Here is a 23,051-nt window from a genome sequence, read left to right as displayed (position 1 = left end):
GTCGTTGACAGTGTAGAGGGCTGTTGTAGGCTGCAGCGGGACATTGACAGGATGCAGAGATGGGCTGAGAGGTGGCAGATGGAGTTCAACCTGGATAAATGCGAGGTGATGCATTTTGGAAGGTCGAATTTGAAAGCTGAGTACAGGATTAAGGATAGGATTCTTGGCAGCGTGGAGGAACAGAGGGATCTTGGTGTGCAGATACATAGATCCCTTAAAATGGCCACCCAAGTGGACAGGGTTGTTAAGAAAGCATATGGTGTTTTGGCTTTCATTAACAGGGGGATTGAGTTTAAGAGTCGTGAGATCTTGTTGCAGCTCTATAAAACTTTGCTTAGACCGCACTTGGAATACTGCGTCCAGTTCTGGGCGCCCTATTATAGGAAAGATGTGGATGCTTTGGAGAGGGTTCAGAGGAGGTTTACCAGGATGCTGCCTGGACTGGAGGGCTTATCTTATGAAGAGAGGTTGACTGAGCTCGGTCTCTTTTCATTGGAGAAAAGGAGGAGGAGAGGGGACCTCATTGAGGTATACAAGATAATGAGAGGCGTAGATAGAGTTGATAGCCAGAGACTATTTCCCAGGGCAGAAATGGCTAGCACGAGGGGTCATAGTTTTAAGCTGGTTGGTGGAAAGTATAGAGGGGATGTCAGAGGCAGGTTCTTTACGCAGAGAGTTGTGAGAGCATGGAATGCGTTGCCAGCAGCAGTTGTGGAAGCAAGGTCATTGGGGTCATTTAAGAGACTGCTGGACATGCATATGGTCACAGAAATTTGAGGGTGTATACATGAGGATCAATGGTCGGCACAACATTGTGGGCTGAAGGGCCTGTTCTGTGCTGTACTGTTCTATGTTCTATGTTCTATGTTCTATGACATTATGGTGGGGTTGTACAGGGCATTGGTGAGGCCTCTGCTGGACTACTATGTCCAATTCTGGTCTCCCTGTTGTAGAAGAATATTATTAAGCCAGTCAAAGTTCAGAAGAGATTTACCAGGTTGTTACCAGATATGGGGGTGTTTGAGTTGTAAGGAGAGGCTGGATAGGCTGATATGTTTTTCGCTGAGCATAGGAGTTGAGGAGTGACCTTACAGAGCTTTATAAAATCATGATGGCCATAGATAAGGTGAAAAGCAGGTGTCTTCTCCCTAGGTTTGGGAATTTCAAGACTAGGGGACACTTTTTAAGGAGAGAGGAGAAAGAGTTAAAAATGATACGGGGGTGCAAATTTTTTACACAGAGAGTGGCTTGTGTTTGGAATGAGCTTCGAGAGGAAGGGGTGGATGCAGTTACAGTTACAACATATAGATGAATACGTGAATAAAAAACATGTTTGCAGGGATATAGGCCTGGAGCAGGCAGGTGGGACTGAATAGGCTGTGGCTAGGTTCTCTGGAGCGTTAGAGGCTGAGTGGTGACGTTATAGAGATTTATAAAATCATGAGGGGCAGAGATAGCGTGAATAGCAGAGGTCTTTTTCCCAGGGTAAGGGATTCCAAAACTAGCGGGCATAGGTTTAAGGTGAGAGGGCAAAGGTTTAAAAGGGACCTAAGGGACTCTCTTTTTCACACAGAGGGTGGTGTGTGTATGGAATGAGCTGCCAGAGGAAGTGGTGGAGGCTGGTACAATTACAACATTTAAAAGGCATCTGGATGGGAAGGGTTTAGAGGGATATGGGCCAAATGCTGGCAAATTAGACTAGATTAGTTTAGGATATCTGGTCAGCACGGTCGAGTTAAACTGAAGAGTTTGTTTCTATGCTGTACAGGTCTAAGTCTCTATGACTCTTTCTGAATGCCACAGGTATCTGTACCGGGGCTGCAATTACTTACAATCTGCATTAATGACCCGGATGATGGGACCAACCATTCTGTAGCCACAGTTGCTAATGATATAAAGGTGGTAGAAAATCCATGAGGAGGAAACAAGAGATATGTTAAAGGGAGTGAACAAAAATTTGGCAGATGGAGAATGATGTGGGAAAATGTGAGGTTGTGCACTTTGGCAGGGAAAAAAGAAGAGCAGAATATTATTTAAATGGAAAGAAACTAGAGCATGTTGCAGTGCAAAGAGACCTGGGTTTTCTTGTACATGAATCACAAGGCAGAAGGAATGTTGGGTTTTATTGCAAGGGGTGGAATTCAGAAGGAAGACTTGCTACAACCATGCAGGGTATTGATGAGATTCTGCATGGAGTGCTGTTATAGCTCCTGTCTCTTTGCCTGAAAAAATGCACGCTTGCATTGGAGGAAGATTCACTCAGCTGATTCCTGAGATGAAAGGTTTCTCACATGAAGAAAGATTGAGCAGGTTGTGCCTCTCCACATTGGCTTTTAGAAGAATGAGAGGTAATCTTACAGAAGTATTAGATTCTGACGCAGAGGCTTGCTGCTGAGAGGATGTTTCCCATGACTCATGAGGACTCTAAAAACCAGAGGGCATTGTTTGAAAGTAAGAGGTCTCCTCCCAAAAGGAGAATACTTTTTCTATCTTTGTTAGTCTTTAGAATTCTCTCCCCCAGAGACCAGTGGAGGCTAGCTCACTGAATATATTCAAAACTGAGTTGAGTTTTGATTGATGAGGGTATAAAAATTGATTCAGTGTGAACAGGAAAGGGAATTTGAAGGCAGAACCAGACCATCCATGACTTTACCAAATGATGAAGCAGGTTAGAGAGGCTGAATGAATGCTCCCACTTACATTCCCTCCATTCTTGAACATTCTGACCAGGCACTTTAATGTGATCAGATAATACAAACTGTTGGTAGTTTGAGCAATGTACGTCTAGATACTAAAAAAACCCAAACTGTTAACCACCCAACCCTTTGGCCTGTGCATCGGGTGGTTGTTGAAAATCCCTCACATTCCACATGGATAGAGTGCAGACAAATTCTTTTCAGGCAATTTGCCTGTATGTTTGCATTTTTAAAAAGCCCTTAGTCAATATTTCTGTCCACTTAAATGTGTATATATGGTCAATCAATGGTGCAAAATTGTTACACTTGGCATGAAGTCATGTTGGCAAATGAACAGACGTTTCAGATACAACAAGATCCCACAAGAATGCATACTCAGTCGATTCTTTTTTCCATGTTATTAATGGGAATGTTGGCCAGGGCATAGGGAGAATCCCACCCCCACCACCATCACCCTTCAGTAGTTGTTTGGGGTATTTAACATTTACCCAAGAGGGCTCCTGGCTTGATCCCTCCTCTGATACACAGTGACAGACAATGCGGCACCCCCTCCCCTCGGTATGGACACTACCCTCGGTATGTCAGTCCAGCCAGAGGATGGAGCTCAAACCTTCTCATGAAAAGTAAGTCATTCCAGATGCCACCTAGCCTCTCTCAAAGACAACACACATCATCAGTACAGGTTTCCACAAATAACTTTTTAACTGATCCTGCAAAAAGGATATGAACCAACTTGAGATTGTGAGCATCTGGCTAAAAAGTACATCCCCTGTCCTCCAGTCAGAACACCACCCAACCAAAGTTAGCAGTGACTGAACACTAATTGTACAAGCACACCTCACCCATCCGAAAAGAAATGATTGGTTAAATATGAAGAGGAGTTCAAGAATTTATTGGAATAGACAAAATCTCAAGGATGTGATTGGTATCTTTCACTTTCCACCCATCTGTCCCATCGTGTGTTTCTCTCTATCCCTCTGTATGTGTGTGTGTCTCTCTCTCCCTCTGTATGTGTGTGTTTCTCTCTATCCCTCTGTGTGTGTGTGTCTCTCTCTCTCCCTCTGTCTATGTGTCTGTTTTTCCCTTGATCTGTTTGCCTCTCTGTCCCTCCACATGTCTCTCTCTGTCCTTCTGTATGTATGTCTCTCTCAGTGCCTCTGCAGGTGTTACTCTGTTTGTCGCTCTGAATGTGCATCTCTCTGTGTGCCTCTGTGTATGTCTCTCTCTGCCCTTCTGTGTGTCTCTTCCAGTGCCTCTGTCTGTGTGTCTCTCTGTCTCTCTGCACATGTCTCTCGCAGTCCTCTGTATGTACGTCTCTCGCTGTCCCTCTGTCTATGTGCCTGTTTTCCCCTCAACCTGTATGTCTCTCTGTCCCTCAGTATTTCTGTCTTTTTCTTTGCATCTCCACCCCTCATTGCTCCATCCGATTCTGCACCTTGTGCTCTCAGTCTCTGACCTTGGCCTACTGTAAAGATATTCACATATCACAAAGATCTGAGAACTCTGTGCGGCTGTAATCACCAGCTAAACACACTGTCCAGTCCATCATATCATTCAGCTACCTTCCCAAATTCACCTCATGATAGGGACAGACGCCTATGAAAATGAACCCATTGAGCATCCCTCAAACATACTAAAATTTATCAAAAGTGGAAGCTACAAACCAGAAAATCAAGACATTTAATCATTCACTTTATATACTTGAATTGTTCAAAACCATCACCAACTGAGCCACAAGATTCCCCTCGACACTCAGAAATTATACATAGCGGCCACTGTAATGTTGGACAGGTAAAGAGAATTGAAGCAAGACTCAATGTCATGGGAGCAGCAATTCAGGTGATTTTTCCGGGTACCATGCTGACTGCCACACAAGCGGGAAAAGAAAGACCGTTTCTGTGGAAACAAAATCAGACAGCAAGGCATCTCATTGGAGTTTTTTGGTTCATTGTAACTTGCTGCGGTGATTTTTCCACCATGACCACAAACAGAAATCTCAGCAACAAGTCAGTTGCTCATTTTGTCATGTTAGCATCAATGATTGGAGACATCAGAATCCACCAGGACAGGGACAGCACGGGGTGAGATACAGAGTAAAGCTTCCTCTACACTGTCTCCCATCAAACACTCCCAGGGACAGGGACAGCACAGGGTTAGATACAGAGTAAAACTCCCTCTACACTGTCCCCCATCAAACACTCCCAGGGCAGGGACAGCACGGGGTTAGATACAGAGTAAAGCTCCCTCTACACTGTCCCTCATCAAACACTCCCAGGGCAGGGACAGCACGGGGTTAGATACAGAGTAAAGCTCCCTCTACACTGTCCCTCATCAAATACTCCCAGGACAGGGACAGCACGGGGTTAGATACAGAGTAAAACTCCCTCTACACTGTCCCTCATCAAACACTCCCAGGGCAGGGACCGCACGGGGTTAGATACAGAGTAAAGCTCCCTCTACACTGTCCCTCATCAAACACTCCCAGGGCAGGGACAGCACGGGGTTAGATACAGAGTAAAGCTCCCTCTACACTATCCCCCATCAAACACTCCCAGGGCAGGGACAGCACGGGGTTAGATACAGAGTAAAGCTCCCTCTACACTGTCCCCCCCCCATCAAACACTCCCAGGGCAGGGACAGCACAGGGTTAGATACAGAGTAAAGCTCCCTCTACACTGTCCCCCATCAAACACTCCCAGGGACAGGGACAGCATGGTGTTAGATACAGAGTAAAGCTCCCTCTACACTGTCCCCCCCATCAAACACTCCCAGGGACAGGGACAGCATGGTGTTAGATACAGAGTAAAGCTCCCTCTACACTGTCCCCCCCATCAAACACTCCCAGGGCAGGGACAGCACGGGGTTAGATACAGAGTAAAGCTCCCTCTACACTGTCCCTCATCAAACACTCCCAGGGCAGGGACAGCACGGGGTTAGATACAGAGTAAAGCTCCCTCTACACTGTCCCTCATCAAACACTCCCAGGGCAGGGACAGCACGGGGTTAGATACAGAGTAAAGCTCCCTCTACACTGTCCCTCATCAAATACTCCCAGGACAGGGACAGCACGGGGTTAGATACAGAGTAAAACTCCCTCTACACTGTCCCTCATCAAACACTCCCAGGGCAGGGACCGCACGGGGTTAGATACAGAGTAAAGCTCCCTCTACACTGTCCCTCATCAAACACTCCCAGGGCAGGGACAGCACGGGGTTAGATACAGAGTAAAGCTCCCTCTACACTATCCCCCATCAAACACTCCCAGGGCAGGGACAGCACGGGGTTAGATACAGAGTAAAGCTCCCTCTACACTGTCCCCCCCCCATCAAACACTCCCAGGGCAGGGACAGCACAGGGTTAGATACAGAGTAAAGCTCCCTCTACACTGTCCCCCATCAAACACTCCCAGGGACAGGGACAGCATGGTGTTAGATACAGAGTAAAGCTCCCTCTACACTGTCCCCCCCATCAAACACTCCCAGGGACAGGGACAGCATGGTGTTAGATACAGAGTAAAGCTCCCTCTACACTGTCCCCCCCATCAAACACTCCCAGGGCAGGGACAGCACGGGGTTAGATACAGAGTAAAGCTCCCTCTACACTGTCCCTCATCAAACACTCCCAGGGCAGGGACAGCACGGGGTTAGATACAGAGTAAAGCTCCCTCTACACTGTCCCTCATCAAATACTCCCAGGACAGGGACAGCACGGGGTTAGATACAGAGTAAAACTCCCTCTACACTGTCCCTCATCAAACACTCCCAGGGCAGGGACCGCACGGGGTTAGATACAGAGTAAAGCTCCCTCTACACTGTCCCTCATCAAACACTCCCAGGGCAGGGACAGCACGGGGTTAGATACAGAGTAAAGCTCCCTCTACACTATCCCCCATCAAACACTCCCAGGGCAGGGACAGCACGGGGTTAGATACAGAGTAAAGCTCCCTCTACACTGTCCCCCCCCCCATCAAACACTCCCAGGGCAGGGACAGCACAGGGTTAGATACAGAGTAAAGCTCCCTCTACACTGTCCCCCATCAAACACTCCCAGGGACAGGGACAGCATGGTGTTAGATACAGAGTAAAGCTCCCTCTACACTGTCCCCCCCATCAAACACTCCCAGGGACAGGGACAGCATGGTGTTAGATACAGAGTAAAGCTCCCTCTACACTGTCCCCCCCATCAAACACTCCCAGGGCAGGGACAGCACAGGGTTCAAAACACAATAAAGTTCTCTTGACATCGTCATAGCAGGAAGAGCTGCTGTATTTCGATATTGTGGAATGCTTCCATTTCTGAGGCCTGTTGAAGATACTCCAAATCAACTAGTGATATTTTTCTGTTGTCTATTGTGATGGGAATCTTTTTGTCCCGTTGATTAAGATGGATTAGAACTGAACTGAGGGTGGAGGGGAAAACACTCATTGTTTAACTGCAGGGCAGCCACTTCCACTCGTGTTTCCAAGTCCCTGTCATAATTTGCTAACTGATCATGGACACTAGGTGACAGCACTGGGCTATCCTACAGGCAGTTTCTACACAGAGACAGCAAGAACTGCAAATGCTGGAGTTGGAGTCAATACAGCTTGGAGCTGGAGGGACACAGCAGGTCAGGCAGCATCACAGGAGCGGGAAAGTCGACGTTTCAGGTTTACACCCTTTGTCAAGATTGTACTGGCTGCTGAGCTGGGTAACGTTCAACTGGCCAATTCAATTCAGCACGATGCTGAGGTTAAGCTAGACATAACCAAATTGTTTAACTAAGAGTTGGTAAGTCATGTCACGGCTGCACATGACGTGCTTTAGGCCACTTTTGGAATACTGTGTTCAGTTCTGGTCTCCCTGCTATAGTAAAGATGTTGTCACACTTGAAAGAGTTCAGAAAAGATTTACAAGAATGTTGCCAGGGTTGGAGAGTTTGAGCTATAGAGACAGATTGACTAGGCTGTTTCCCGGGAACATCGGAGGCTGAGCGGGTGACCTTTTAGAGGTTTGAAAATCATGAGGCAGTTGAAGAGTCTTTTTTCCTGGGTTGAGGTGAGTCCAAAACTAGAGGAGCACAGGTTTAAGGTGAGAGAGGAAAGATTTAAAAGGGACCTGAGGGGTAACTATTTCACACAGAGGGTGGTGCGTGTGTGGAATGAGCTGCCAGAGGAAGTGGTGGAGGCTGGTACAGTTACAGCATTTAAAAGGCATCGGGATGGGTACATGAGTAGGAACGGTTTAGAGGGACATGGGCCAAACCCAGGAAAATGTGGCTAGATCAGTTTCAGCTATCTGATTGGCATGGATTAGTTGGACCTACAGGTCTGTTTCTATGCTGTACAACTCCATGACTCAATAATTTGAGTGTGATCACCATGTCTTTTCTGACTGTACCTAGCTATTTACTAAAACTATGAGTGTGTGCTGGGATAGACCAGCTCCCCTTGCAGGCAGCTTCCACGTGGATGAGATTGGTATCAGCAAAGTATTTGCTTCCTAGATGGATTGATCTTGTCTATGATGCACGACACAGTCAGATAGGCAGCCAGCACCATTAAAAGTGCTACTGGGGGAGGGAAAGAAGAAATCATGAAAGAAGATATATTCTGACCTTCTCCGCTCCGCAGTGAAATCTTTGCTTTGGATTGCTATGGGGGCAGCAGTCACTTCGTATCATCGTCAATAGTTTAGATACAGGCCTGGAGGTATAAAAACTATCAGTGTAATTCAAACAATAAACAATTTAGTTTCTAAATATTTCCTTTCCCCATTCTCCTTATATTGTCGGGTTATATACCCCATATAGCTCTCCATGCCTCCCACCTAGGGTAACCAGTGCAGTTCATAACCTTTAACACCCGAGTGATACCCTGATTAAGTTTAACAGTCAGTTTACTGAACAGTGCCATCGTCAGAAAGGCAAATCCCTTCATTGTTGCATCTTTTCTGGGCGTGTTTGATGGGGACTGTGTGGAGGGAGCTTTACTCTGCATCTAACCCTGTGCTGTCCCTGACCTGGGAGTGCTTGATGGGAACATGTAGAGACAGCTTTACTCCGTATCTAACCCTGTGTTGCCCTGTCCTGGAGACGTTTGATGGAAGGACAATGTAGAGAGAGCTTTACCCGGTATTGCCCCTGTCCTGGGAGTGTTTGATGGGGACAGTATAGAGAGAGCTTTACTCTAACCCTGTTCCGCCCCTTTCCTGGATTTCGTGTGTGTGTGTGTGTGTGTGTGTGTGTGTGTGTGTGTGTGTGTGTGTGTGTGTGTGTGTGTGTGTGTGTGTGTGTGTGTGTGTGTGTTTGTGTGTGTTGGGGGTCCCGGTGGAACAGTGTAGAGGGAGCTTTAGAACATTTATCATCCCTTAAATAGGAATATTCACTGGAGACTGTGGGATAAACAGTAGTTCATTGCTCAAAACTGACTCTGCCCTTCATTAAAAGCCAATTCACCCAAACTTTATCAAATAGATTCGCCACTCACCTTCTGGTCAGTGATTTGAAATGTTTCTGACACAGTGTGAGCAGAGTATTGTCTGTCACATTTACCAGACTGATGGTCTTTATCTCGTGATCGTATTTGGGGAAAGGAGCAATGTTTCTGAAGCAAGTGAACAATTCATCCTCTTTCTTCCAGCAGCAATGATCATCCAAGTTCTTTGCAGATAATTTGTTGGCACAGTATTCAAGCAGCATCTGCTTCCACTGCAAGAATTGAATTGAATTAGCTTTACTGTCACACGTACTCACATAAGTACAATGAAAAGAAACATAGAATCCCCTACAGTGTGGAAGCAGGCAGTTCAGCCCATCAAAACCATACTGACCCTCTGAAGAACATCCCACCCAGACCCACCCTATCCCCACATTTCCAGTGGCTAACCCACTCAGCCTGCACATCCCTGGACACTGTGGGACAATTTCCCACGCCTAATCCACTCTAACCTGCACATCATTGGGCTGTGGTAGGAAACCTACACATACACTGGGAGGCCATGCAAACTCCAGGCTGAACTTGAACCTGGGTCTTTGGTTCTGTGAGGCAGCAGTGCTAATCACTGGGCCACCGTGCCCCTTTTCTTTAACACATCACCACTTAAGGCGCTAAAGGCCAGCATTACGGAAATTCAGAAATACAAAATTACAGACATAAATTAGAAAAATGAAGACATAAAAGCTTCATAATAACAGTGCTTCCACCATAACATAACAGGGGAAAAAAGGAAAGAGAATTTAGGACAAAATGACAAGGTGAACTCAGTGCAGCGTGAGGAGGAGAAGGTCAGGGAGTGATAGTAGTCCACAATGCCAGGCAAATGCCTCAAGGAACAAGGGTTGAAATCCTCATTATAGCTCAAGCTATTAAAATTGGCTTAATAAATCTGAAATAAAAAGCCAGCCATCATAAATGGGAGGGAGGGAATCAGCTATCCTCAGCACTGACCCTTCAACAATGCGGCACTCCCTCAGCACTGACCCTTCAACAATGCGGCACTCCCTCAGCACTGACCCTTCAACAATGCGGCACTCCCTCAGCACTGACCCTTCAACAATGCGGCACTCCCTCAGCACTGACCCTTCAACAATGCGGCACTCCCTCAGCACTGACCCTTCAACAATGCGGCACTCCCTCAGCACTGACCCTTCAACAATGCGGCACTCCCTCAGCACTGACCCTTCAACAATGCGGCACTCCCTCAGCACTGACCCTTCAACAATGCGGCACTCCCTCAGCACTGACCCTTCAACAATGCGGCACTCCCTCAGCACTGACCCTTCAACAATGCGGCACTCCCTCAGCACTGACCCTTCAACAATGCGGCACTCCCTCAGCACTGACCCTTCAACAATGCGGCACTCCCTCAGCACTGACCCTTCAACAATGCGGCACTCCCTCAGCACTGACCCTTCAACAATGCGGCACTCCCTCAGCACTGACCCTTCAACAATGCGGCACTCCCTCAGCACTGACCCTTCAACAATGCGGCACTCCCTCAGCACTGACCCTTCAACAATGCGGCACTCCCTCAGCACTGACCCTTCAACAATGCGGCACTCCCTCAGCACTGACCCTTCAACAATGCGGCACTCCCTCAGTACTAACCCTCCAACAGTGCCCACTGCTTCAGCACTGACCTTCCAATAGTGCCTGCTCCTTCAACACTGACTCTCCGGCAGTGCAGCACTGATCCTCTGACAATGTGGTGCTCCCTCAGCGCTGACCCTCCGACAGTGCCCACTCCCTCAGCGCTGACCCTCCGACAGTGCCCACTCCCTCAGCCCTGATCCTCTGATAATGCCCGCTCCCTAAGTGTTGACCCTCTGACAGTGCAGTGCTCCCTCAGTGACAGCAGTGGAAATGTTGACCAGGACTTTACACCGAAATCTGGGAGTAGATTGCGAACCTGCCTCCTTGTGCCTCCGTGAAAAATTAAGCAGATGGTGATAACCACCAGAAGGAGCTGTCAGCCACCTGAGGCTCTGCAAGGGCAATGCCCTCTCCCTGAGTTCCTTACCTGTTTATGTGCACACCCCAATTTGTTGTGTGCAATGCAGCATTTCTCGTAGTTGGCCTCTAGCTGATCAGTCACCTTAGCCCGAAGAGTCAGCTCATGGTAGCCTGTCAGTGGCAGGGTCCCAGGTGGGTATCGTGGCCGGATCTTCCTCAGGCTACAGATGTTGTGAATGTTGTCCCTGTTGGGTTCTCCCGGAGGGAAGATGACATTTGGCAATGACATGGTCGACATGGGGACGTTATCACGACCGGCAACACTATGTCTGTTCCTTCCCTGCCGAATGTCATCAGTGTAGCTGTGGTGACGAGCATCATTCTCAAAGCAGTTGTATCTTTCATTGCCCTTCAAGCAACAATGATACTGCTTGGTTTTAATTGACTTCTCCATCTCACAATAGTGATGCAGTTCCCTTTTCCACTGTTGGGAGAAATTAGGCAGAATTTCATGGCAGCACTGTTACAGCCTCAACACCATAGGCCCTTTGACAGAGCCAGACAAGACACCATTAAAAATGCACTGGCTATCAATGACTGACAGACAACTGCCAGGCTTTGTTTAAATTTCAAATCAGGCAGGTTGACTGTGATTGGTCAAGGAATTGCCCTGAGAAATGAATCAGAAAATGGCTATCATCTATCTTGTTCAGTTGAACAAGTGCATTGCCTGTACATATTCCATCTGTCTGCAAATAATTAATATACATAGATTTTAGTATGTGCAAGTGCGAAACATTGACAATCGTGAATTTGTTGTCAGTATAATACTGGGCACGCTCAGGATTATTCAACAAATGTCATCTAATTTCAGAATCACACCTAATGCGGTGTAGAGTGTTTGGCAACTAGAAGACGATTGGGTCCAGTCAATAACTGCTTGTTGAGAATGACCAAATGCTTGTTGTTTGATAAATTGGCCAATCTTTGCTGTACAGCCTCCATAGTTGCCTGGTATCACACTAGCACTGAAATTCATTTCCTACATCGTGTATTTGTGTGATTGGCAGAATGTCTTTTTCCCATTCTAACAAAGACATAGAGCATATAATCAGTGATAATGGGAACTGCAGATGCTGGAGAATCCAAGATAATAAAGTGTGAGGCTGGATGAACACAGCAGGCCAAGCAGCATCTCAGGAGCACAAAAGCTGACGTTTCGGGCCTAGACCCTTCATCAGAGAGGGGGATGGGGAGAGGGTTCTGGAATAAATAGGGAGGGGGGGGAGGCGGACTGAAGATGGAGAGAAAAGAAGACAGGTGCAGAGGAGAGTATAGGTGGGGAGGTAGGGAGGGGATAGGTCAGTCCAGGGAAGACGGACAGGTCAAGGAGGTGGGATGAGGTTAGTAGGTAGGAGATGGAGGTGCGGCTTGGGGTGGGAGGAAGGGATGGGTGAGAGGAAGTGAAAATGGGAACTGCAGATGCTGGAGAATCCAAGATAATAAAATGTGAGGCTGGATGAACACAGCAGGACCAGCAGCATCTCAGGAGCATATAAGCAGGGCTGGTTACCCAAGGATCACCTCTAGGCAGAAGTCAAGAGGTTGAGGGACCAGGGCTCAGTGCTCCAGGTGGCTGCAGGCATGGCTTACAATGTGGAGTGATGGGAAATGTGCAATAGTCCAGAATTGGAGGACGGTGACAGAGACAGGGAGGGATGTAGTGGCTGAAGGATGTCACAGAGATGGGGATGTGTAGAGGCCGGAGGAAGGGACAGCGATAGGGAGGGAGTGTAGGGGATGGAGGAGTCAACAGAGATAGAAAGGGTGAGTAGGGGCCAGATATGGCTGCCCAAGATAAGGAAGGGTGCAGGGATAGCGGAGGTGACAGTGAAATGGGGGGGGGGGTGGTAGAGGGGTTTACAGAGATAGAGAGGGGGTGTAGGGGCTGGACGGGGGGTTACAGAGATAGGGAGGGGTGTTTGGAAATGGTTACAGAGAGAGGGAGGGGTGTGTGGAAAAGGTTACAGAGAGAGGGAGGGGTGTTTGGAAAAGGTTACAGAGAGAGGGAGGGGTGTTTGGAAAAGGTTACAGAGAGAGGGAGGGGTGTGTGGAAAAGGTTACAGAGAGAGGGAGGGGTGTTTGGAAAAGGTTACAGAGAGAGGGAGAGGTGTTTGGAAAAGGTTACAGAGAGAGGGAGGGGTGTTTGGAAAAGGTTACAGAGAGAGGGAGGGGTGTATGGAAAAAGTTACAGAGATAGGGAGGGGTGTGTGGAAAAGGTTACAGAGAGAGGGAGGGGTGTGTGGAAAAGGTTACAGAGAGAGGGAGGGGTGTGTGGAAAAGGTTACAGAGTGAGGGAGGTGTGTGTGGAAAAGGTTACAGAGATAGGGAGGGGTGTGTGGAAAAGGTTACAGAGATAGGGAGGGGTGTGTGGAAAAGGTGACAGAGATAGGGAGGGGTGTGTGGAAAAGGTTACAGAGATAGGGAGGGGTGTGTGGAAAAGGTTACAGAGATAGGGAGGGGTGTGTGGAAAAGGTTACAGAGAGAGGGAGGGGTGTGTGGAAAAGGTGACAGAGATAGGGAGGGGTGTGTGGAAAAGGTTACAGAGATAGGGAGGGGTGTTTGGAAAAGGTTACAGAGAGAGGGAGGGGTGTATGGAAAAGGTTACAGAGATAGGGAGGGGTGTTTGGAAAAGGTTACAGAGATAGGGAGGGGTGTTTGGAAAAGGTTACAGAGAGAGGGAGGGGTGTGTGGAAAAGGTTACAGAGATAGGGAGGGGTGTGTGGAAAAGGTTACAGAGAGAGGGAGGGGTGTATGGAAAAGGTTACAGAGATAGGGAGGGGTGTTTGGAAAAGGTTACAGAGAGAGGGAGGGGTGTATGGAAAAGGTTACAGAGATAGGGAGGGGTGTGTGGAAAAGGTTACAGAGATAGGGAGGGGTGTTTGGAAAAGGTTACAGAGAGAGGGAGGGGTGTGTGGAAAAGGTTACAGAGAGAGGGAGGGGTGTGTGGAAAAGGTTACAGAGATAGGGAGGGGTGTATGGAAAAGGTTACAGAGAGAGGGAGTGTCAGAACTGCTTGTGTTTAGAAATAATTATATAAAATGAAGAAAACACAGTGGAGTGTTAATGTCTGGGGTGGAATAAGTGCCGGATCTAACAAGGTCGAACAGCAGGTTGATAAATAACTCACCACTTCCAATGAGCACGCCAATCTGTGTTCTTCACTCGACATGTGACAACAGTTCCTGTAGCCCTTCTCCATCCTGTCTACTGCTTTAATCTGTCGGTGTAAATTGGCGAAACCAGTTTTCGGGAGCTGTGTTTGACTGTGCGCCCTCCTTTGCCCATGGTAATGACAGACATCATTGATGTTGGCAGCACTGGGACGTGCCAGGGGGAAGGTGACCTTGTATTTGTGCTGGTTGCTGTGCCTATGCTTTAATGCTTTTGGACATGCGTGCACATCTTTACAACCTGACCTGGCTGGGTGTCTATGGGGCTTGAAGGAAGCCATTGCTGGATAGTTTTGACGTTGCAGTATGCTGTGGGGTCCTGTTACATCACCGTGTGTCTTAGTATGTTCACCATCTATGATGAATCAAAAATAAAAACGCATTTTCATTATAATGACCAGACCAGACCAGGCTCCCTCAAATTATTTTAAGATATTAGCCTAGGCCTTAACTTTTTCTTATTTTTAAGGCAAATGTAACATGCTGTGTTCCCAAGGCATTGCAACTGCTCGGAGTTAAGAAAAACTCAATTTATTTAAATGAAATACAACTAAAGAAAAAGAAATTTAGATTACCTTAACTCTTTTGGAAAACTTAACAGAAACAATAGTTACTATAACTATCACTAATGAACTATTCCAATATGCCTAAAACACACTCTTTGGCAAAAAGGCAAACTCAGAAATCAGATTTTGTCTTGTGCAATCAAGCAGCCTAGAGAGAGAAGCCCCAGGCTTTAGCTGTAATTAAGAGAGGGCAAAAATAGTGTCCAATTCTTCGGGTCCACAACAGCAACTGCTTAGAGCTAAACCTGAAAACTAAAAAAACCTAGAAATCCTGGTTCTGTGAGAGCTGGTCACACCCAGCCAGGCTGTTTCTATTGTTCCAATTTAAAAAAACCCAAAGCCCAAAACATTGACTTTCCTGTTCCTTGGATGCTGTCTGACCTGCTGTGCTTTTCCAGCTTCACAGCTGTTGAATCAAGCTTTCAGCATCTGCAGTCTTTACTGTCTCCAAGGCCCCCACAAGCTGTTTAGTCTCTGGTTCTGGTCGATGGGCCAATGGGTTGAGGAGTGGCAGATGAAACTTAATTTAGATAAATATGAGGTGCTGCATTTGGGAAAGGCTCATCAGGGCAGGACTTGTATGCTTAATGGTAAGGTCCTGGGCAGTGTTGCTGAACAAAGAGCCCTTGGACGCTGGTTCATAGTTCCTTGAAAGTGGAGTCACAGGGTGGTAAGTTAGTGAAGGCGGCATTTGGTATGCTTACCTTTATAGGTCAGTGCATTGAGTACAGGAGTTGGGAAGTTATGTTGCAGCTGTAGGGGATGGAGGAGTCAACAGAGATAGAAAGGGTGAGTAGGGGCCAGACATGGCTACCCAAGATAAGGAAGGGTGTAGTGATAGCGGAGGTGACAGTGAAAGGGAGCGGGTGGAAGGGTTTACAGAGATAGAGAGCGGGTATAGGGGCTGGAGGGAGTTACAGAGATAGGGAGGGGGTGTAGAGGGTGGAGGGGTTTACAGAGATAGAGAGGGGGTGTAGGGGCTGGAGGGGGTTACAGAGATAGGGAGGGGGTGTATGGAACAGGTTACAGAGATAGGGAGGGGAGGTGAGGCCACTTTTGGAATACTGCATTCATTCTGGTCTCCCTGCTACAGGAAAGATGTTGTCAAACTTCAAAGGTTCACAAAAGATTTACAAGTATGTTGCCAGGTTTCGAGGGCTTGAGCTACAGGGAGAGGCTGAATTGGCTGGGGCTATTTTCCCTGGAGCATCAGAGGCTGAGGGGTGACCTTGTAGAGGTTTATAAGACTATGAGAAATATGGATAGGGTGAATAGACAAGATCTTTTTCCTGGGGTGGGGGAGCCCAAAACTAGAGGGGCATGGGTTTTGAGGTGAGAGGGGAATGATTTAAAAGGGACCTGAGGGGCAGCTTTTTCAGACAGAGGGCTGTGTGTGTATGGAATGAGCTGCCAGAGGAAGTGGTGGGGGCTGGTACAATTACAATATTTAAAAGGTATTTGGATGGATATGAAAATGGGAAGGGTTTCGAGGGACATGGGCCACATAGGAATAGATTTATTAGCTAGTCACCATGCTGTATATCTCTATGTGTCTATAACTGCTTGGTACCTCTGTCTTACAACCTCTGTTTTACAACAAAAACAATGCAAAATAACCTCTTAAAGCCACAGCATCCTCACAGGGTTATGAACATTCCCTGGATTATAATAGCAGTCTGAACGAAGAAACCCTACAGTGTGGAGGCAGGTTATTTGGCCCATCAAGTCCACACCAACCCTTCAAAGACATCCCACCCAATCCTTGTAACCCTGCATTTCCCATGACTGATCCACCTAACCTATACATCCATAGTCAATCTGCAACAATTTAGCACGGCCAATCCACCTAACCTAAACACCTTTAGACCATGGTGGGAAACCAGGGCACCCAGAGGAAGCTCATGCAGACACAGGGAGAACGTGCAAACTCCACACAGACAGTTGCCCAAGAATGGAATCGAAGTTGTGTCTCTGGTGCTGTGAGGCAATAGTTCTCGCCACCGAGCCACCTTTCTTTCCCAACATGCTTGAGTGAAACTTGCCCAGTCTCTTCCCATGTGTGTGGGCCAAACAGAAACTGCAAGGGCAGGATATTATCACAGTGTAGTCAAAGAAGTCACTATTTTTTTCTGTTTTTATCAATAACAATTTTAATGGACAACTTTGAGAAGTGAAATTGAACACACTGCATCAGTAGAATTTCTATTAATTGCACACAGACAGAACTGATCCACAAGGGAGTGGTGCTCTGCACAAAGTGTTGGGGCTGGGAAAATCATGCTGAGAAGATTGGTTTGTGGAAGGAGTCAATTCGGTGACAGTAGAGTGCAGCGAGACACATCCACAAGTCAATGCTAAACTACAGAAAATTCCAGGTCATCGAAAAACAGAAACTTCTAAACACGCAGTAAGGTTTTAAGGAGAAAATGTTATGCTGATAGTCCGGTAGCTGGAGCTTGAAATCACACTTAGCTTCAACAAAAGCTGTACTTGCGTAGCAGAGAGCTGAATGTCTCTAACTGCAAAACCATGCCTAGGCTGATGGCAGCTAAGAATAGAACAGATAACATATTAACAAAATGTCATAAGGTGATTGCTTTATTGTGTTGTTAAGGCACGTGATCAAAATATTATTGGACAACAGCAAAGTATGACTTAGTGTGAAAAATGCAACTGTAACCACCTGTATCAGACGTGCCCTGTCGAGTAGTTAAAAGCCACAGGTCAATTCTCCAAGCATGCAGCTAATAAAGAAGAAGTCATTTGGTGTGTTACCATCTGACAAGTTATTTCTTCAACAGGTTCTGTACGCACTTTGACAAATTTTCCTTGCGTATTACATGGAGACTGTAAATCATTCTGGCTGTTAGCACATGCCATTCCCACACCTGCACATGCATCAAAACTAATAGGCAGAATATGCCTCTTAAAAACAACAGAAAATATGATTCCTAAACCTAGGCCAACAGCAAATTTCCCCACCATGTCTGCCATATACCCCTCCAAAACTTCCTTGCTAATTCAATCTCCGCCATCTTACAATGGCCCACATTCATCACCTTTACACAGTATTTTCAAGGAGCACAAAGAGATGTGGAGATACCTAAGGAGGACATTCCAGAGATTGGCCCACAGGCAGCGGAAGGTATGGCCCCCAGTGGCACAGCGATGGCTATCAAGAAAGGTCAGAACAGGAGGAGAGCAGAGACCTGGGAAGTTTGTGGGGGGTGACAGAGATAGGGAGGGGGTGTAGGGGGCTGGAGGGGGTGACAGAGATAGGGAGGGGGTGTAGGGGGCTGGAGGGGGTGACAGAGATAGGGAGGGGGTGTAGGGGGATGGAGGGGGTGACGGAGATGGGGAGGGGGTGTAGGGGGCTGGAGGGGGTGACAGAGATAGGGAGGGGGTGTAGGGGGCTGGAGGAGGTGACAGTGATAGGGAGGGGGTGTAGGGGGCTGGAGGAGGTGACAGTGATAGGGAGGGGGTGTAGGGGGCTGGAGGAGGTAACAGTGATAGGGAGGGAGTGTAGGGGGATGGAGGGGGTAACAGTGATAGGGAGGGGGTGTAGGGGGATGGAGGGAGTGTCAGAGATAGGGAGGGGGTGTAGAGGGCTGGAGGAGGTGACAGAGATAGGGAGGGGGTGTAGGGGGCTGGAGGAGGTGACAGAGATAGGGAGGGGGTGTAGGGGGCTGGAGGAGGTGACAGTGATAGGGAGGGGGTGTAGGGGGCTGGAGGAGGTAACAGTGATAGGGAGGGAGTGTAGGGGGATGGAGGGGGTAACAGTGATAGGGAGGGGGTGTAGGGGGATGGAGGGAGTGTCAGAGATAGGGAGGGGGTGTAGAGGGCTGGAGGAGGTGACAGAGATAGGGAGGGGGTGTAGGGGGCTGGAGGAGGTGACAGAGATAGGGAGGGGGTGTAGGGGGCTGGAGGGGGTGACAGAGATAGGGAGGGGGTGTAGGGGGATGGAGGGAGTGACAGAGATAGGGAGGGGGTATAGGGCTGGAGGGGGTGACAGAGATAGGGATGGGGTGTAGGGGGCTGGAGGGGGTGACAGAGATAGGGAGGGGGTGTAGGTGCTAAAGGGGTGACAGAGATAGGGAGGGGGTGTATGGGCTGGAGGAGGTGGCAGAGATAGGGAGGGGGTGGAGAAGGTGACACATAGGGAGAGGTTGACAGAGATAGGGAGGGAGTCATTAATTTAATTTGAAAACAAGGGCATGAACATAAATGTGGTCATTGATTTAAACTGCAGCTACAGAGATCACGGGGGAATCAGTTTCCTGGGAGTTTGATTACAGCGTAGCAGAGTGCTTTAATTCTCGGGGCTCTGGCAGGCATGGTGCAGGAGGGAGGTAGGGGTGGTTCGCTTAACAAGTGTTGGAACAAATAAAAGTATCATTGCAGTTAAATGGCAGAGCCGGCTTGGAATATTAAACAACTTCCTTCCTGTTCCTCTGAGCAGTGAAATTGGAGGGGTTGAGACAGGGTCAGAAATCACATGACACCAGTTTATGTGTCCATGAGCAGATGTCGTGTGATTTCTGACTTTGTCTACCCCAGTCCAATCCTGGCACTGCCACACGAAAATGGTCCCAGGAATGGAAAGCTTAACATGTGAGGAATGTTTGAGGACTCTGGGACTATACTCATTGGAGTTTAGAAGGATGTGGGGGGATCTGATTGAAACTTACAGAATGCTGAATGTCGTAAACAGTGGGAAGATGCTTCCATTGGTGGGAGAGACTAAGACCCGAGGGCACAGCCTTAGAGTAAAGGGAAGACCTTTTAGAATGGAGATAAAGAGAAACTTCTTCAGCCAGAGAGGGGTGAATCTATGGAATTCACTGCCAGAGAAGGCTGTGGGGGCCAGGTCATTGAGTACATTTAAGACTGAGATAGATAGGCTCTTGATTATCAAAGGGATCAAGGGTTACAGGGAGAAAACAGGAGAATGGGGTTCAGGAACTTATCGGCCAGGATTGAATGGTGGATCAGACTCAATGGGCCGGATGGCCTAATTTCTACTCCTGCGACTTATGGTCTTATCAGGATGAGAGCGAGTGAGTGAACATTTGCAGAAGTGGAGCTGTATAAACTTGGAGATTAACAATGACTGAGTCATCGATGGAGTAATCAAAAGATTTCCTGCATTCAGTGCAATCCGTGCCCATGATCCAAACAGTAAACCTTCACACATCAAAGACTCCCTGCAGAGTCTGATTGCAGTATAAATCCCTTCTGCAGAACCTGCTCGTCGTATAACAGGTTCCTGTCATAGTCATCATCAACACAAACAGACAGGGGCAATAATAGGTGAATACCACACCCAGCATAACTTCATAAAGTGTCATTTATAAACCTAGAACAGTCCAAAGCATTTTCACAATGTTTTGAGGTGAAGTCAGTGTTACACTTCAGCAAATATAGTGCCCCTGGCCCCCAATACACACACACAAACACACGCATACACACACACACACACACACACACACACACACACACACACACACATGCACACATACACACACAAACACGCATACACACACACACACAAACACGCATACACACACACATGCACACACACACGCACACACATACACACACACACACATGCACACACACACACAAACACACATACACACACACACAAACACACACACACACATGCACACACGCACACACGCATACACACACACACACACACACACACACAAATACATGCATACACACACATGCACACAGAAAGGACAGTGTAATCATCACTAGATATTCTGATCCTAATGTCAGAGGCAGGGGAGAGTGCTGCTACCAGTCTGCAACTTATTTGCCAAAGGATGTTCAATCTGAAAGGAGCCTCCGACAGTGTCCACTCCCTCCAACAACAACTCTCTCAGCTCTGACCCTCCGACGGTGCAGCACTCCCTCAGCTCTGACCGTCCAACAATGCCTGCTCCCTCAGTGCTGACCGCCCAAAATTTCTGAACTGAGAGTCTCAGCCTAAATTTCTGCTGTGGTCTTTGAAGTGGAGTAAGGATGGGCTCCCCACTGACAGCAGTATGTCAATCCCAGTAGGTAAGAAGTTGATATGAATGCTGATTCACCAGGAAGTCGCCTGGGCTGGAGTCTTTCAGCTCACTACAGGCTGCGTTTGTTTTCCTTAGAGCAGCGAGAACTGAGGGACATGAGATTTGAGATGTAATAAAATTATAAGGAGCATAGATAGGGAGAACATTTCCTGTTTAATAGAGGATCAAAAACTGAGGACAGTTTTAAAGGTGATGTGCAGGAGGTTTAGAGGGGACTTGAGGAACTAATCTTTCACCCTCAGGATGGAGAGAATCACTGTCAGAAATAATGGTGGAGGCTAAAACCCTCGAGGCTATGGGGGAATCCCTGGGGGAAAAAAGGAGTAGAATAGATAGACTGATGAAAGCATAGTGGGCTAAAGGTCTGGTGGAATCACTCAAGATTCCAGTTTCCAATATAAAAAGAAAAAATCTTTGGAATGATCCTATGTCCCAATCTTCCCTTTTGGATGTAACCCCCTCATTCTTGAAAAGTCAGATTGTACTCAAAACGTTAAACTCAGTTTTTCTCTCTCTCTCTCTGCACAGATCCTACAGCCCTGCTGAGCTTATCCCACATTTTCTGTTTTTCTTTAAAAACAACTCCCCCAGACCCCTGTTCATCAATCGAGAGAATCTACATCGAGTGTAAAATATATCCCATTTCCCAATCAGGTTTTTCCTGGGGGGTGAGGTCTGCAGTTCCAGGAGGCAAGACAGACTCTGAGATTTCAGTCAAAAATCATCAGACTTTGTCTCCCTGTCAATCCTCCGACAATCTTCTTGGACCATATCCTGCTCCCCATACGAACCCTGCAGCCACAACAACAATATTTGCACTGTCAGTCTTTAGCAGAAAAATAAATTTCGAGACACTTACGATGTTCAGTGGTAGAAGAGATGTGGAGGAGCAGGAGGAAGTGAGTAATGAACAGATGGACCCACATTTTGTCCTCTCCTTGAATAATTCGAGATCCTGGATTTCTTCTCAGTCCAACTGTCTGTGTGAGCTGCAGTGGTGAGAATTTAATGTGTGTTCTACCCTTCTGACAGACTCTGTGGGGTGTGTGTGATCTTATTGTAACTCCTCCCTGATTGCAAAACACAGATTAGTGTTGCGAACATTAGTTCTCATTCCTATATTTCTCAATGCACTGTTGTAATTTCTGAGATTTGAATCACTCAGCACCTCTGAATGAAATAACCAGCTAAGACAAAAAGTCATAGGAATAAAAGTAGACCATTCAGCCCAGCGAGTCTGTTCTGTGGCTGATCTGATTATCCTCATCTTATTAGCCATAGAGTCATCGAGATGTACAGCACGGAAACAGACCCTTCAGTCCAATTTGTCTTTGCCAACCATAAATCGTAAACTAATCTAGTCGCATTCAGCCCATATCCCTCTAAACCCTTTCTATTCATGTCCCCATCCAGATGCCTTTTAAATGCTGCAACTGTACCAGCCTCCACCACTTCCTCTGGCAGCTCATTCCATACACACACCACCCTCTGTGTGAAATAGTTACCCTTCAGGCCCCTTTTAAATCTTTCTCCTCTCACCTTAAACCTATGTTCCTTCTAGTTTTGGACACCCCCCTACCTTGGGGGCTAAGACCTTGGCTATTCACTCTCTCCACGTCCCTCATGATTTTATACACCTCTGTAAGGTCTTCCCCTCAGCCACAGATGCTCCAGGGAAAATAGCCCCGGTCTATTCAGCCTCTCCTACAACTCAAACCCTCCAACCCTGGCAACATCCTCGTAAATCTTTTCCGAACCCTTTCTCGTTACACAACATCCTTCCTATATCAGGGAGACCAGAATTGCACTCAATACTCCAAAAGTGGCTGAACCATTTTCCTGCTTTATCCCCATATCCTGGGATTCCTTTACTGTCTAAAATTTGTCTGCCTTGAATCCCTTATCAACGCTGCCTTGACAGTTCTAAAGAATTCACTGCGCTCTGAGAGAAGAAACTCTCCCTCATCTCTTCTTAAATGAGTGACCCCTTACTCTGAGTTACCTTCACAACGCAGGGAAGATTTCCATCTCTCGCTCCAGC

At 47.3% G+C, this 23,051-nt stretch overlaps 1 protein-coding gene across 1 annotated transcript; it reads right to left on the bottom strand.

Moving 5' to 3' along the window:
• Positions 1-4,353: 4,353 nt before the first annotated feature.
• On the bottom strand, positions 4,354-22,032 carry LOC125449660 (extracellular matrix protein 1). Its single transcript, XM_048525507.1, has 6 exons — positions 21,870-22,032; positions 14,319-14,716; positions 11,196-11,612; positions 9,164-9,384; positions 8,293-8,380; positions 4,354-4,592 (listed from the first exon to the last, which is right to left on the bottom strand). The coding sequence occupies exons 1-6, from the start codon at positions 21,934-21,936 to the stop codon at positions 4,449-4,451; spliced, it is 1,335 nt and encodes a 444-aa protein (XP_048381464.1). The 5' UTR covers positions 21,937-22,032; the 3' UTR covers positions 4,354-4,448.
• Between the last annotated feature and the right edge of the window lie 1,019 nt (positions 22,033-23,051).

Source organism: Stegostoma tigrinum, chromosome 47 (genome assembly GCF_030684315.1).
Source record: "Stegostoma tigrinum isolate sSteTig4 chromosome 47, sSteTig4.hap1, whole genome shotgun sequence".
Lineage (NCBI taxonomy): Eukaryota > Metazoa > Chordata > Chondrichthyes > Orectolobiformes > Stegostomatidae > Stegostoma > Stegostoma tigrinum.
The sequence above is the reverse complement of the archived record's forward strand: the minus strand, read 5'-3'. Positions and strand labels throughout refer to the sequence as shown.

What these genes read in the sequence shown, in the direction of transcription:
- LOC125449660 (XM_048525507.1), bottom strand. Translation starts at nt 21,936, where the DNA reads ATGTGGGTCCATCTGTTCATTACTCACTTCCTCCTGCTCCTCCACATC. An exon ending in TTCAAATCACTGACCAGAAG is followed by an intron (nt 8,381 to 9,163) that starts GTGAGTGGCGAA and finishes TTATACCTCCAG; the next exon opens with GCCTGTATCTAAACTATTGA. An exon ending in TTCACTGCGGAGCGGAGAAG is followed by an intron (nt 4,593 to 8,292) that starts GTCAGAATATAT and finishes TTGTTTCCACAG; the next exon opens with AAACGGTCTTTCTTTTCCCG.